The 14,102-nt window shown below is 51.3% G+C and overlaps 1 protein-coding gene across 3 annotated transcripts in view; it reads left to right on the forward strand.

The window, feature by feature from the left end:
- AMPD2 (adenosine monophosphate deaminase 2) overlaps positions 1–14,102 on the forward strand; it is a 117,231-nt gene that overhangs the window by 37,390 nt on the left and 65,739 nt on the right. The window contains exon 1 of one of the 3 annotated variants that reach the window (XM_069944409.1): positions 10,205–10,341. The exons of 1 other annotated variant lie outside the window; for it this stretch is intronic. In XM_069944409.1, coding sequence (XP_069800510.1) covers positions 10,278–10,341 — 64 coding nt within the window. In that variant the 5' untranslated portion in view covers positions 10,205–10,277. Of the gene's footprint in view, positions 1–10,204; positions 10,342–10,808; positions 10,908–14,102 lie in introns of those variants that run through there. One more of the 3 variants, XM_069944415.1, reaches the window with a different exon arrangement.

Below are 14,102 nucleotides of genomic sequence, written 5' to 3' on the forward strand. Positions count from 1 at the left end.
CCCTGCCCTGGCCCAGCACGTTGCAGAAAATATCTCAAGCGTGTTGGCTGCATCTGTGTCCACCAAGGTCCATCTGACTACAGACACATGGACCAGTAAGCACGATCAAGGTCGTTACATATTCCTGACTGCTTACTGGGTGACTTTGGTGGCTGACACTCTGGTGCCTCTGGGTCTCCGTTGACAGTCTCCAAAACTACTGGGATAGTGCACAGCCAGGATCCCCACAGCTGCCCACAGCTAGCATTCCAAGTGTTTTAACGGAATGTATTTTTGAAAAATACTCTTGTATGAAGAACTTGATGCGCACTACATACATCCTCTTTCTCCTCATCCTCTTTGTAGGCCTCAAAATGGTTATTTTTTAAATGTCTCTTTCTCTCCTGCTGTGTTCTGCTACCTAATTTAGTTGAACTGCAACCTTCGTGTACCCCCCTGGGCTCTTCTCGCTGCCACCAATGGTACCAATTTTTCCTCAGTGGGTAAAAAGCCAATTTTTGACAGTCTGCATTGCAGAATAATTTTTTTTGTAAAATAATCTCTTTGGGTGCGTTCACACGTAAAGGATCTGCAGCAGATTTGATGGCCCAGATTAGTTTCAAAGCAAATCTGCTGCAGATCCTGTACGTTTCAACGCACCCTTCATCTGTTAGATGAATCGATGTTTTGAACAGAGGAGTTGGTGGTTAAATTTATCCTGAGTGGATACAGAGCCAATTTTTGACAGTCTGCATTACAGAATATATTTTTTAAAATAATCTCTGCATCTCTGTTAGATGTATTGATGCTTCTTACAGAGGAGTTGGTGGTTAAATTTATGGGTTCAAATCAAATCCAAAGAACAGAGTGAAAATGCAGCATGGTCATAGTGATGCTTTAGAACATCTTCACATTCTCGCAGTTCTCTTCTGTATTTCAGGTACACATAGTAACAGCTATCCATTTCATTAATTTCCTGTAGAAACTCAGAAAGTTGAGTATAATGATTCTCTAGTGTGGTTAATGACTCATCAAATTCAATTCAATCTTTTATTTAATTTGTATTTATTTATTTAATTGAATCAAATTGAATACTTGAAGCACCCGTGGCAAAAGGCTAGGGATATCTGGCTATTCCCGTGTTTTGAGACTTGCAACCGAGGCTCTACGCACTCCTTTTTTGCATATTAAAATTTTTTGGGGGCATCAGTGGAGACTCTCAGTGATTGCTGTGTTTTGTTGGTTGATTTGTCATTGCCCCAAGTAGCCAGAATCCTACTCCACACTGACGAGGGGACAATACCCCGAAACGGCTGTCTGTGGATGGATGCCTGCCTTGGCAAGCCCTTGTCATGTCACAATACTCGCACCTTGAATTAGACGTTGACACAAAAGGGGCCACCCTGTTGTCTCCCTATTTATGTTCCAATACTCGCAACCGAGTGGGACTTAAGGGGTCAACTATCAGGGTGGTGTGGTGCTCTCCCCATCTGGAGGCACCCCATGGCAACAAGCTGTCATGGCCGCCGCGGCGTCCCGTGCTCCGGGCCGCCGCCGCGGCCGCCCTCTATCTGACGCGGCTGCCGGGGTCCCGGTGCTGGGACCCGGCGCTGCGGTCTGTTCGGTCCCGGGGGGCGCCTCACCTCGTCCTGCTCTCCGTCTGTGCCGGCCGGCGCGCGCGGCCCCGCCTCCTAGGGCGCGCGCGCGCCGGCTGTCTCAGATTTAAAGGGCCAGTCCTTCCCTAATTGGTAGTTGCACCCAATCACCCCCTATAAATCCCAGCATGCCCTGTCCCTCGTGTTGGAGCCTCTACATGCTTCCCATAGCGTTTGGCCCAGCTCCCTGTTGTTCCTGACCTTAGTCCGTGTCCCTTTCCTTGCCCGCTGCCTTCCCATTGTTCCTGAGTCCTGTCCGCCACCTGCGGTTACGCCTTCTGTCCTCTGCCTGCACGATCTTCTGCCTACTGCTCCTGCCACGCCTCGCCTGCCGTCACCAGCAACCAAGCCAGGGGTAGCGACCTGGGGGTCGCCTGCCGCAGCAAGTCCATCCCGCCTTGCGGCGGGCTCTGGTGAAAACCAGCGGCCCCTTAGACTCCGCTCCCTGGTGAGGTTAGTGCCATCGCTGGTGACGGTCCAGTGGGTCCACTACTCCAGGCGTTACAGTAGGCTCCAACCACGGATCCCGGCGAGGTGCCTGATCTCCGTGACGTCGCCAGAGTGGTCGCTCAACAGGCTCAACAGATCCAGCAACAGTCGCAGCAAATCCAGCAATTGACTGCCGCCCTACAGCAGCATACTACGGCCCAGCGCCCACCACCACCTGCAGCCACCTCGAGACTTCGATTGGCCCTCCCGAGTAAATATGGAGGCGATCCCAAGTTGTGCAGGGGATTCCTGACTCAATGCACAATGCATATTGAACTTCTAAGTAGTCAGTTTCCCACCGAGCGCTCTAAAGTGGCTTTCATCATCAGCCTATTGGAGGGTAGAGCTCTGGCCTGGGCCACGCCACTGTGGGACCGTGATGATCCTGTTGCTGCCAATCTCCGGGCCTTCCTGGCAGAGTTTCGCTGCGTCTTCGAGGAACCTGCCCGTGCTACTTCAGCTGAGACTGCTCTCCTCAACCTCTCTCAAGGGAGCTCCTCTGTTGGTGACTACGCCATCCAGTTCCGCACCCTGGCAGCTGAATTGGACTGGAACGAGGCCGCCCTATTAGCTACCTTGAAGAAGGGCCTATCCAGTCGAGTGAAAGACGTGCTCTCCGCCCGCGACCTCCCTACATCTCTGAACGATCTTATCCTACTGGCTACCAGAGTCGACAACCGATTTTCCGAGAGAGAGGAGGAGGTCCGGCAGGAACGACGACTGAGCCTGCCCCGTCGCCATCCTCGCTTGGCACCGGTGTTCCAGAGTCCCGTTGCTCCTATGCCCCAGTCGTCTCCGGAAGTCCCTATGCAGGTGGAACGAGCTCGCCTTACGACTGATGAGAGAGCCCGCCGCATGGAGCTGAATCTCTGTCTCTATTGCGGTGGCGCTGGTCACTACCGGCAGAGATGTCCCCAACGTCCTCAGCGTCCGGGAAACGCTCGCACCTAGGTCCGGTGGGAGAGGCCTCCCTAGGTGTGAATGCCACCTCTCCAAGGTTGATTATGCCCGTCTCCATCCAGACACCCTCAGGGCAAGTTTTCCAGACTACTGCCCTCATCGACTCCGGCGCTGCTGGCAGTTTCATTTCTGCTTCGTTGGTCCAAAGATGGCGGCTACCCGTGATCCAGCTAGCCCAACCCCGGTCTATCTCTTCGGTTACGGGGGAGATTCTTACCGAAGCTGTGCACTGCCAGACGGCACCCCTAGTCCTCCAGGTGGGCGCCCTACATCAGGAGAAGATCTCTTTCTATGTCTTGCGCCATTCCTCTTCTAACATCCTGCTGGGTCTTCCTTGGCTGCAATTACATACCCCTAAGCTGGACTGGAGAACGGGGGAGGTTCTCCGCTGGGGCCAGGACTGTCATAACCTGTGTCTGAGATCTCCTCAACCCAAGTGCTCTACGAGGTCACCTGCTGATGTCAAGCCTCTATCCGGACTACCGGAGGACTACCAAGACTTTGCTGATGTTTTCTCGGCCAAGGAGGCGGACTCTCTACCACCACATCGGGACTATGATTGCCCTATAGACCTTCTTCCAGGGGCTTCCCCTCCACGTGGTCGAGTATATCCTCTCTCTGTGCCCGAGACTGAAGCCATGTCCTCCTACATCCGGGAGAACTTACTGAAGGGCTTCATCCATAAATCCACGTCTCCCGCCGGCGCTGGATTTTTCTTTGTTCAAAAGAAGGACGGTTCCCTCCGCCCATGCATAGACTACTGGGGCTTGAATAAGGTGACTGTTAAGAACCGCTATCCTCTTCCGCTTATTCCTGAACTATTCGACCGTCTTCGTGGAGCTAGGATCTTCTCCAAGCTGGATCTCAGGGGAGCGTATAAATTGATCCGTATTCGTAAAGGAGACGAATGGAAGACCGCTTTCAACACCAGAGATGGGCACTACGAATATCTGGTCATGCCATTTGGCCTATGCAATGCCCCAGCGGTCTTCCAGGAATTCGTGAACGATATCTTCCGAGACCTCCTCTATGTCTGCGTCATTGTCTATTTGGACGACATTTTGGTCTTCTCCCCGGACCAGCAGACTCATGTGGCGCAAGTACGTCAGGTCCTACGAAGACTACGGGCCCATCATCTATATGCCAAGCTTGAGAAGTGCGTTTTCCATCAGCGCAGTCTTCCATTTCTTGGCTATATCGTCTCCGACCAGGGTCTACAAATGGATCCGGCCAAGCTCTCAGCTGTCCTCCAATGGCCCCGCCCTATGGGACTTAGAGCTATTCAACGTTTCCTTGGATTCGCCAACTATTATCGGCAATTCATCCCTCACTTCTCTACCCTGGTCGCACCCATCGTGGCCCTCACTAAGAAGAGGGTGGACCCCAGACATTGGCCTCCAGAGGCCGAACAAGCCTTCAATAGCCTTAAGTCTGCCTTTGCCTCTGCTCCTGCTCTAATCCGCCCGGATGTCTCCAGGCCGTTTTCTCTCGAGGTCGACGCTTCTTCTGTGGGCGCAGGAGCCGTTCTCTCGCAAAGGGACACATCTGGCAAGACCAGAACCTGCGGGTTCTTTTCTAAGACTTTCTCCCCTGCCGAGAGGAACTATACTATTGGGGACCGTGAACTCCTGGCCATTAAGTTGGCACTGGAGGAGTGGCGTCATCTACTAGAGGGGGCTAAACACCCCGTTAACATCTACACGGACCACAAGAACCTCCTCTACCTTCAATCGGCTCAACGCCTCAATCCCCGGCAGGCCAGGTGGTCCCTCTTCTTCTCCCGGTTCAACTTTACCATCCATTTCCGTCCAGCCGAGAAGAATTTAAAAGCCGATGCATTATCCCGAGCGTCCGATGTCATGGGGCAAGAGGAATCTCCTCGTCACATAATACCTCCCCACCGCCTAGTACCAGTTGCCACTTCTGCTCTGCAGAGACTGCCCCCCGGGAAGACGTATGTGCGCCCCGCACTCCGTAAACGCATCTTGAAGTGGGGGCATTCCTCTTTGGTGGCCGGGCACCCAGGAGCTCAAAAGACTGGGCAATTGATCTCCCGTCACTACTGGTGTCCCAATCTCCTCCAGGATGTCAAGGATTTTGTGGCCTCCTGTGCAGTCTGTGCCAGGAATAAGTCTCCCCGTCAAAGACCTGCCGGCCTACTTTTGCCCTTGCCAGTCCCGGACCATCCCTGGCACCACATTGGGATGGATTTCATCACAGACCTACCTCCATCCGCGGGCAATACTGTTATTTGGGTGGTGACGGACCGCTTCTCTAAAATGGCTCACTTCGTGGCTCTTCCTGGCCTACCCTCTGCTCCTCGTCTGGCTCAGTTGTTCTTCCGACACATCTTCCGCCTGCATGGACTTCCTCTTCACATTGTGTCCGACCGAGGCTCTCAATTTGTCTCTAAGTTTTGGCGTGCCCTCTGCTCGCAGCTCCAAGTGAAGCTGGACTTCTCATCGGCCTACCATCCCCAGACCAACGGGCAAGTGGAGAGAGTCAATCAGATCCTGGGTAACTACCTACGTCATTTTGTGTCCAGCCGCCAAGACAACTGGTCCGATCTTCTTCCATGGGCGAAATTCTCCTATAACCATCTGGACTCGAGTTCCACAGGCAAGTCTCCTTTCTTTGTGGTCTACGGGCATCATCCTCGTCCTCCTCTGCCTCTCTCTCCATCCTCCGGGGTCCCAGCCGTGGAGGAGTTGTTATCTGACCTGCAGTCGATCTGGGAACAAACTCGACAGTCCTTACTCAAAGCCTCTGAACGCATGAAGGACCAGGCTGATAAGAAGAGGAGACCTGCCATGAATTTTCTTCCAGGTGACAAAGTCTGGCTCTCGGCCAAATATGTTCGACTCAAGATTCCCAGCTACAAGTTGGGTCCTCGATTCCTTGGTCCTTTCTCGGTGCTAAAACGCATCAACCCTGTCACCTACAAACTCCGCCTGCCTGCTACTATGCGGATTCCGAACGCCTTCCATGTCTCCCTCTTGAAGCCAGTGGTCCTCAACCGGTTCTCCGATCAGTCTCCGTTCTCTGTTCCACAAGCCGTCTCTGACGTCTACGTTGTTAAAGATATTCTGGCCATGAAAACTGTCAGAGGGAGACGATTCTTCCTGGTGGACTGGAGAGGATTTGGTCCTGAAGAGAGGTCCTGGGAACCCGAGGCTAACATCCTGGATAAAGATCTCATCAAGGGGTTCCTGCAGGCAAGAAAGAGGGGGAGGCCAAAGGGGGGGGGTACTGTCATGGCCGCGGCGGCGTCCCGTGCTCCGGGCCGCCGCCGCGGCCGCCCTCTATCTGACGCGGCTGCCGGGGTCCCGGTGCTGGGACCCGGCGCTGCGGTCTGTTCGGTCCCGGGGGGCGCCTCACCTCGTCCCGCTCCGCTCTCCGTCTGTGCCGGCCGGCGCGCGCGTCCCCGCCTCCTAGGGCGCGCGCGCGCCGGCTGTCTCAGATTTAAAGGGCCAGTCCATCCCTAATTGGTAGTTGCACCCAATCACTCCCTATAAATCCCAGCATGCCCTGTCCCTCGTGTTGGAGCCTCTACATGCTTCCCATAGCGTTTGGCCCAGCTCCCTGTTGTTCCTGACCTTAGTCCGTGTCCCTTTCCTTGCCCGCTGCCTTCCCATTGTTCCTGAGTCCTGTCCGCCACCTGCGGTTACTCCTTCTGTCCTCTGCCTGCACGATCTCCTGCCTACTGCTCCTGCCGTCACCAGCAACCAAGCCAGGGGTAGCGACCTGGGGGTCGCCTGCCGCAGCAAGTCCATCCCGCCTTGCGGCGGGCTCTGGTGAAAACCAGCGGCCCCTTAGACTCCGCTCCCTGGTGAGGTTAGTGCCATCGCTGGTGACGGTCCAGTGGGTCCACTACTCCAGGCATTACACAAGCTAGGGATATCGGGCTATTCCCATGTTTTGAGACTCGCAACCAAGGCTCCACGGACTCCTTTTTTGCATATTTAAATTTTGGGGGCATCAGTGGAGACTTGATTGAGTACTTCATTGGAATTTTTTCACTGATCTCCTTGACCTCATTGATTGCTGTGTTTTGCAAATTGAATACTCCCAAGGGCCACAAAATCAATTTTTGTTTTTAGGTGGAAAAAGTCACTGTTTAGCAGGTGGAAAAAGTCACTGTTTAGCAGGCAGGAACAATCAGGTCGGTAGAGGCGGTAGTAGTGGGTGGTTTTTCCATCTAATTCAATTTAAATTTACCTTCTTTTAGATACTCTTTAACGAATTAAAAGTGTGAACATTCAAATAACAGGGTCTCTTACATGGTTTCTATGACACCCACACCACTGTAGAATGTGTCTGACCAAATAACACACACAAAATGACAGTTAGCGGTGGGTGCTGTTTGTAGGGGAAGCATGCCTGGATGCATCTAACACTAGTGATGAACGTAAAGTAGAAGTATACGTTTCAGTCTAGCGTACTATTCGATCAAATACTATCGTCATCACTAAATTAAGTATTTTACCCTCTTAATTTTTTTTCGTCATTCTTAGAGCTATATTTTCTTCACTAAGTTGTTCCATGTATCCAGTTTCCTCTTCTGGGTGACAATTCCAGCTTCCCCTCGTCTGTATAGGTATAAAAATTAACTCAAACATCTCCCATTGATTTTAATAGGGTTCGAGTTCGAGTCGAACCTCGAAACGAACTTCACTACTATTCAAGGTTCGACTTGAACATTTTAATGTTCGATCACCACTAGTGATGAATACAGTGCAACTCCAACACAGAATGTTGGTGCTGACAGTGAGGTACAGCCAGTGCTTGAAGTAGTAAGTGCTTTGTAGAGAGAGAAGAGAGGAGAGCAGTTGCCAGAGGAGCCCTGCCCAAAGTAGTGAATGTGCTCTGCCAGAACAGGTGTAGAAGTAGATAAGGTAGAAGAGAATACTCATACTCTCTGATGCCAATAATGGCTCTAATCCGCCTTATGCCCCCTAGTTATGAGCCCGATTCATTGATTATCTTGGTGTAGCAGACTTCCCAGGTTTCCCAGTCATCTTGCGCTGCGCAGTAGGATACGTAGAACTCATATGGTAGCTTTGTCCTGCTGGGGTCAGTTTCTCTTGCCCTCCAACCCCTTCATCCCTGTCCCGATATACTGAGCATAATGGATTCTTCCCTGTCCCGATAAACTGAGCATTATGGAGGCATCCCTGTCCCGATATTCTGAGCATTATGGAGGCTTCCCTGTCCCGATATACTGAGCATTATGGAGGCTTCCCTGTTCCAATATACCGAGCATTGTGGAGGCGTTCCTGTCCTGATATACCGAGCATTATGGAGGCTTCCCTGTCCCGATATACTGAGCATTGTGGAGGCTTCCCTGTCCCAATATACTGAGCATTATGGAGGCTTTTCTGTCCTGATATACTGAGCATTATGGAGGATTCCGATCCCCTCATCCCTGTCCCAATATACTTTGCATTATGGAGGCTTCTTTGTCCCGATATACTGAGCATTATGGAGGCTTCTCTGTCCTGATATACTGAGCATTATGGGGGCCTCCCTGTCCCGATATACTGAGCATTATAGAGGCTTCTCGGTCCTGATATACTGAGCATTATGGAGGCTTCCCTGTCCCGATATACTAAGCTTTATGGAGGTTTCCCTGTCCCGATATACTGAGCATTATGGACGCCTCCCTGTCCCGATATACTGAGCATTATGGAGGCTTCTCGGTCCCAATATACTGAGCATTATGGAGGCTTACCTGTTCAGATATACTGAGCATTATGGAGGCTTCCCTGTCCCGATATACTGAGCATTATGGAGGCTTCTTTGTCCCAATATACTGAGCATTATGGAGGCTTCTCTGTCCTGATATACTGAGCATTATGGAGGCTTCCCATCCTCTCATCCCTGTCCCGATATACTGAGCATTATGGAGGCTTCTTTGTCCCGATATACTGAGCATTATGGGGGCCTCCCTGTCCCGATATACTGAGCATTATAGAGGCTTCTCGGTCCTGATATACTGAGCATTATGGAGGCTTCCCTGTCCCGATATACTAAGCTTTATGGAGGTTTCCCTGTCCCGATATACTGAGTATTATGGACGCTTCCCTGTCCCGATATACTGAGCATTATGGAGGCTTCTTTGTCCCAATATACTGAGCATTATGGAGGCTTCCCTGTTCCGATATACTGAGCATTGTGGAGGCCTCCCTGTCCCGATATATTGAGTATTAAAGAGGCTTCCCTGTCCTGATATACTAAGCATTATGGAGGCTTCCCTTTCCCATATACTGAGCATTATGGAGGCCCTACTGTCCCAATATACTCAGCATTATGGAGGCTTCTTTGTCCCGATATACTGAGCATTATGGAGGATTCCCTGTCCCGATAATACTGAGCATTATGAAGGCCTCCCTGTCCCGATATACTGAGCATTATGGAGGCTTCCCTGTCCCGATATACTGAGCATTATGGAGGCTTCTCTGTCCCGATATACTGAGCATTATGGAGGCTTCCCTGTCCCGATATACTGAGCATTATGGAGGCTTCTTTGTCTCGATATACTGAGCATTATGGAGGCTTCCCTGTCCCGATATACTGAGCATTATGGAGGCTTCCCTGTCCCGATATACTGAGCATTGTGGAGGCCTCCCTGTCCCGATATATTGAGTATTAAAGAGGCTTCCCTGTCCTGATATACTAAGCATTATGGAGGCTTCCCTTTCCCATATACTGAGCATTATGGAGGCCCTACTGTCCCAATATACTGAGCATTGTGGAGGCTTCCCTGTCCCGATATATTGAGCATTATAAAGGCTTCCCTGTCCCGATATTCTGAGCATTATGGAGGCTTCCCTGTCCCAATATACTGAGCATTATGGAGGCTTCCCTGTCCCGATATACTGAGCATTATGGAGGCTTCCCTGTCCCGATATACTGAGCATTATGGAGGCTTCCCTGTCCCGATATACTGAGCATTATGGAGGCTTCCCTGTCCCGATATACTGAGCATTATGGAGGCTTCCCTGTCCCGATATACTGAGCATTATGGAGGCTTCCAAACCCCTCACAGACGAGGAGGAGGAGGAGTCGCTGTGCCCGCGGTGCCCACACTCCCCGATCTCGCTCCATGTACCGCCCGGGCACACAGACTCCTCACACACCACCACATTCTCCCTCATAGACATTACACATCCTGGCACACGGATCGTCACCACCATGGCAGCGGCCGGCAAATCTCCATTCAAAAAGAGAGCCAGCTTACAAGCGCCGAGTCCTGCAGGTGAGGAGGGGGTCGTGCTGGGCAGCGGGGGTACAGAATGGGCGGCTAGAGAGATGTGCGGGCACCACGGGCGGCTGAGGAGAGATGTGCGGGCGGCTGAGGAGAGATGTGCGGGCACCACGGGCGGCTGAGGAGAGAGATGTGCGGGCGGCTGAGGAGAGATGTGCGGGCGGCTGAGGAGAGATGTGCGGGCGGCTGAGGAGAGAGATGTGCGGGCGGCTGAGGAGAGAGATGTGCGGGCGGCTGAGGAGAGAGATGTGCGGGCGGCTGAGGAGAGAGATGTGCGGGCGGCTGAGGAGAGAGATGTGCGGGCGGCTGAGGAGAGATGTGCGGGCACCACGGGCGGCTGAGGAGAGAGATGTGCGGGCGGCTGAGGAGAGATGTGCGGGCGGCTGAGGAGAGATGTGCGGGCGGCTGAGGAGAGATGTGCGGGCGGCTGAGGAGAGAGATGTGCGGGCGGCTGAGGAGAGAGATGTGCGGGCGGCTGAGGAGAGAGATGTGCGGGCACGTCCTGCTGCCGGTACCCGGAGATGTGTGTACCGTTATGCAGTGTATATGACCGTCAGGTAACCGCACCATTGTGTGGCACAGGTTGGGGTATCCCCGGTGGGTATGGGCATCCACCGTCACCTCAAAGACACCTGTAGAGAGAAGACTGCGGACTACAGGTGGCTGCAGATGGTGACAGGCTGGGGAGAGGAGACATTGTATAGCGGGGGCGGCACACGGACATGGAGGACGGGAGCTTCAAGAGCGTCATGTAATATCTCCTATTCATCCATGTCTGTTCTGTAATCCCGGGATGCCGTCAGCTCCAGTAGTCTCCGAGGAGAGCACTGAGCTTCTCACTGACCAATGTGACTGTGCTACAAGCAACGACTGTACCACACAGCTGTAACCATAGCAACGACTGTACCACACAGCTGTAACCATAGCCATGACTGTACCACACAGCTGTAACCATAGCAACGACTGTACCACACGGCTGTAACCATAGCCATGACTGTACCACACAGCTGTAACCATAGCCATGACTGTACCACACAGCTGTAACTATACCAACGACTGTACCACAGAGCTGTAACCATAGCAACGACTGTACCACACAGCTGTAACTATAGCAAAGACTGTACCACACAGCTGTAACTATAGCAAAGACTGTACCACACAGATGTAACCATAGCCATGACTGTACCACACAGCTGTAACCATCCATAGCCATGACTGTACCACACAGCTGTAACCATAGCCATGACTGTACCACACAGCTGTAACCATAGCAACGACTGTACCACACGGCTGTAACCATAGCCATTACTGTACCACACAGCTTTAACCATAGCAAAGACTGTACCACACAGCTGTAACTATAGCATTGACTGTACCACGGAGCTGTAACCATAGCCATGACTGTACCAGGCAGCTGTAACCATAGCAACGACTGTACCACACAGCTGTAACCATAGCCATGACTACCACACAGCTGTAACCATAGCAATGACTGTACCACACAGCTGTAACCATAGCAACGACTGTACCACAGAGCTGTAACTATAGCAACAACTGTACCACAGAGCTGTAACCATAGCCGCAACTGTACCACACAGCTCTAACCATAGCCATGACTGTACCACACAGCTCTAACCATAGCCATGACTGTACCACACAGCTGTAACCATAGCCATCACTGTACCACACAGCTGTAACCATAGCCATGACTGTACCAGAGAGCTGTAACCATAGCCATGACTGTACCACACAGCTGTAACCATAGCCATGACTGTACCACATAGCTGTAACCATAGCAACAACTGTACCACAGAGCTGTAACCATAGCCATCACTGTACCAAACAGCTGTAACCATAGCAACAACTACCACACAGCTGTAACCATAGCCATGACTGAACCACACAGCTGTAACCATAGCAATGACTGTACCACACAGCTGTAACTATACCAACGACTGTACCACAGAGCTGTAACCATAGCAACGACTGTACCACACAGCTGTAACTATAGCAAAGACTGTACCACACAGCTGTAACTATAGCAAAGACTGTACCACACAGATGTAACCATAGCCATTACTGTACCACACAGCTGTAACCATAGCAAAGACTGTACCACACAGCTGTAACCATAGCAACGACTGTACCACACAGCTGTAACTATAGCATTGACAGTACCACAGAGCTGTAACCATAGCAACGACTGTACCACACAGCTGTAACCATAGCCATGACTACCACACAGCTGTAACCATAGCAATGACTGTACCACACAGCTGTAACCATAGCAACGACTGTACCACACAGCTGTAACCATAGCCATGACTGTACCACAGAGCTGTAACCATAGCCATGACTGTACCAGGCAGCTGTAACCATAGCAACGACTGTACCACACAGCTGTAACCATAGCCATGACTGTACCACACAGCTGTAACCATAGCCATGACTGTACCACATAGCTGTAACCATAGCAACAACTGTACCACAGAGCTGTAACCATAGCCATCACTGTACCAAACAGCTGTAACCATAGCAACAACTACCACACAGCTGTAACCATAGCCATGACTTTACCACACAGCTGTAACTATAGCCATGACTGTACCACTTAGCTGTAACCATAGCCATGACTTTACCACACAGCTGTAACCATAGCAACGACTGTACCACACAGCTTGAACCATAGCAACGACTGTACCACAGAGCTGTAACTATAGCAACGACTGTACCACACAGCTGTAACCATAGCCATGACTGTACCACACAGCTGTAACCATAGCAACGACTGTACCACACAGCTGTAACCATAGCCATGACTGAACCACACAGCTGTAACCATAGCAATGACTGTACCACACAGCTGTAACTATACCAACGACTGTACCACAGAGCTGTAACCATAGCAAAGACTGTACCACACAGCTGTAACTATAGCAAAGACTGTACCACACAGCTGTAACTATAGCAAAGACTGTACCACACAGATGTAACCATAGCCATTACTGTACCACACAGCTGTAACCATAGCCATGACTGTACCACACAGCTCTAACCATAGCCATGACTGTACCAGAGAGCTGTAACCATAGCCATGACTGTACCACACAGCTGTAACCATAGCCATGACTGTACCACATAGCTGTAACCATAGCAACAACTGTACCACAGAGCTGTAACCATAGCCATCACTGTACCAAACAGCTGTAACCATAGCAACAACTACCACACAGCTGTAACCATAGCCATGACTGAACCACACAGCTGTAACCATAGCAATGACTGTACCACACAGCTGTAACTATACCAACGACTGTACCACAGAGCTGTAACCATAGCAACGACTGTACCACACAGCTGTAACTATAGCAAAGACTGTACCACACAGCTGTAACTACAGCAAAGACTGTACCACACAGATGTAACCATAGCCATTACTGTACCACACAGCTGTAACCATAGCAAAGACTGTACCACACAGCTGTAACCATAGCAACGACTGTACCACACAGCTGTAACTATAGCATTGACAGTACCACAGAGCTGTAACCATAGCCATGACTGTACCAGGCAGCTGTAACCATAGCAACGACTGTACCACACAGCTGTAACCATAGCCATGACTACCACACAGCTGTAACCATAGCAATGACTGTACCACACAGCTGTAACCATAGCAACAACTGTACCACAGAGCTGTAACTATAGCAACAACTGTACCACAGAGCTGTAACCATAGCCGCAACTGTACC

The sequence above is a fragment of the Dendropsophus ebraccatus genome, chromosome 11 (genome assembly GCF_027789765.1).
Source record: "Dendropsophus ebraccatus isolate aDenEbr1 chromosome 11, aDenEbr1.pat, whole genome shotgun sequence".
Classification (NCBI taxonomy): domain Eukaryota; kingdom Metazoa; phylum Chordata; class Amphibia; order Anura; family Hylidae; genus Dendropsophus; species Dendropsophus ebraccatus.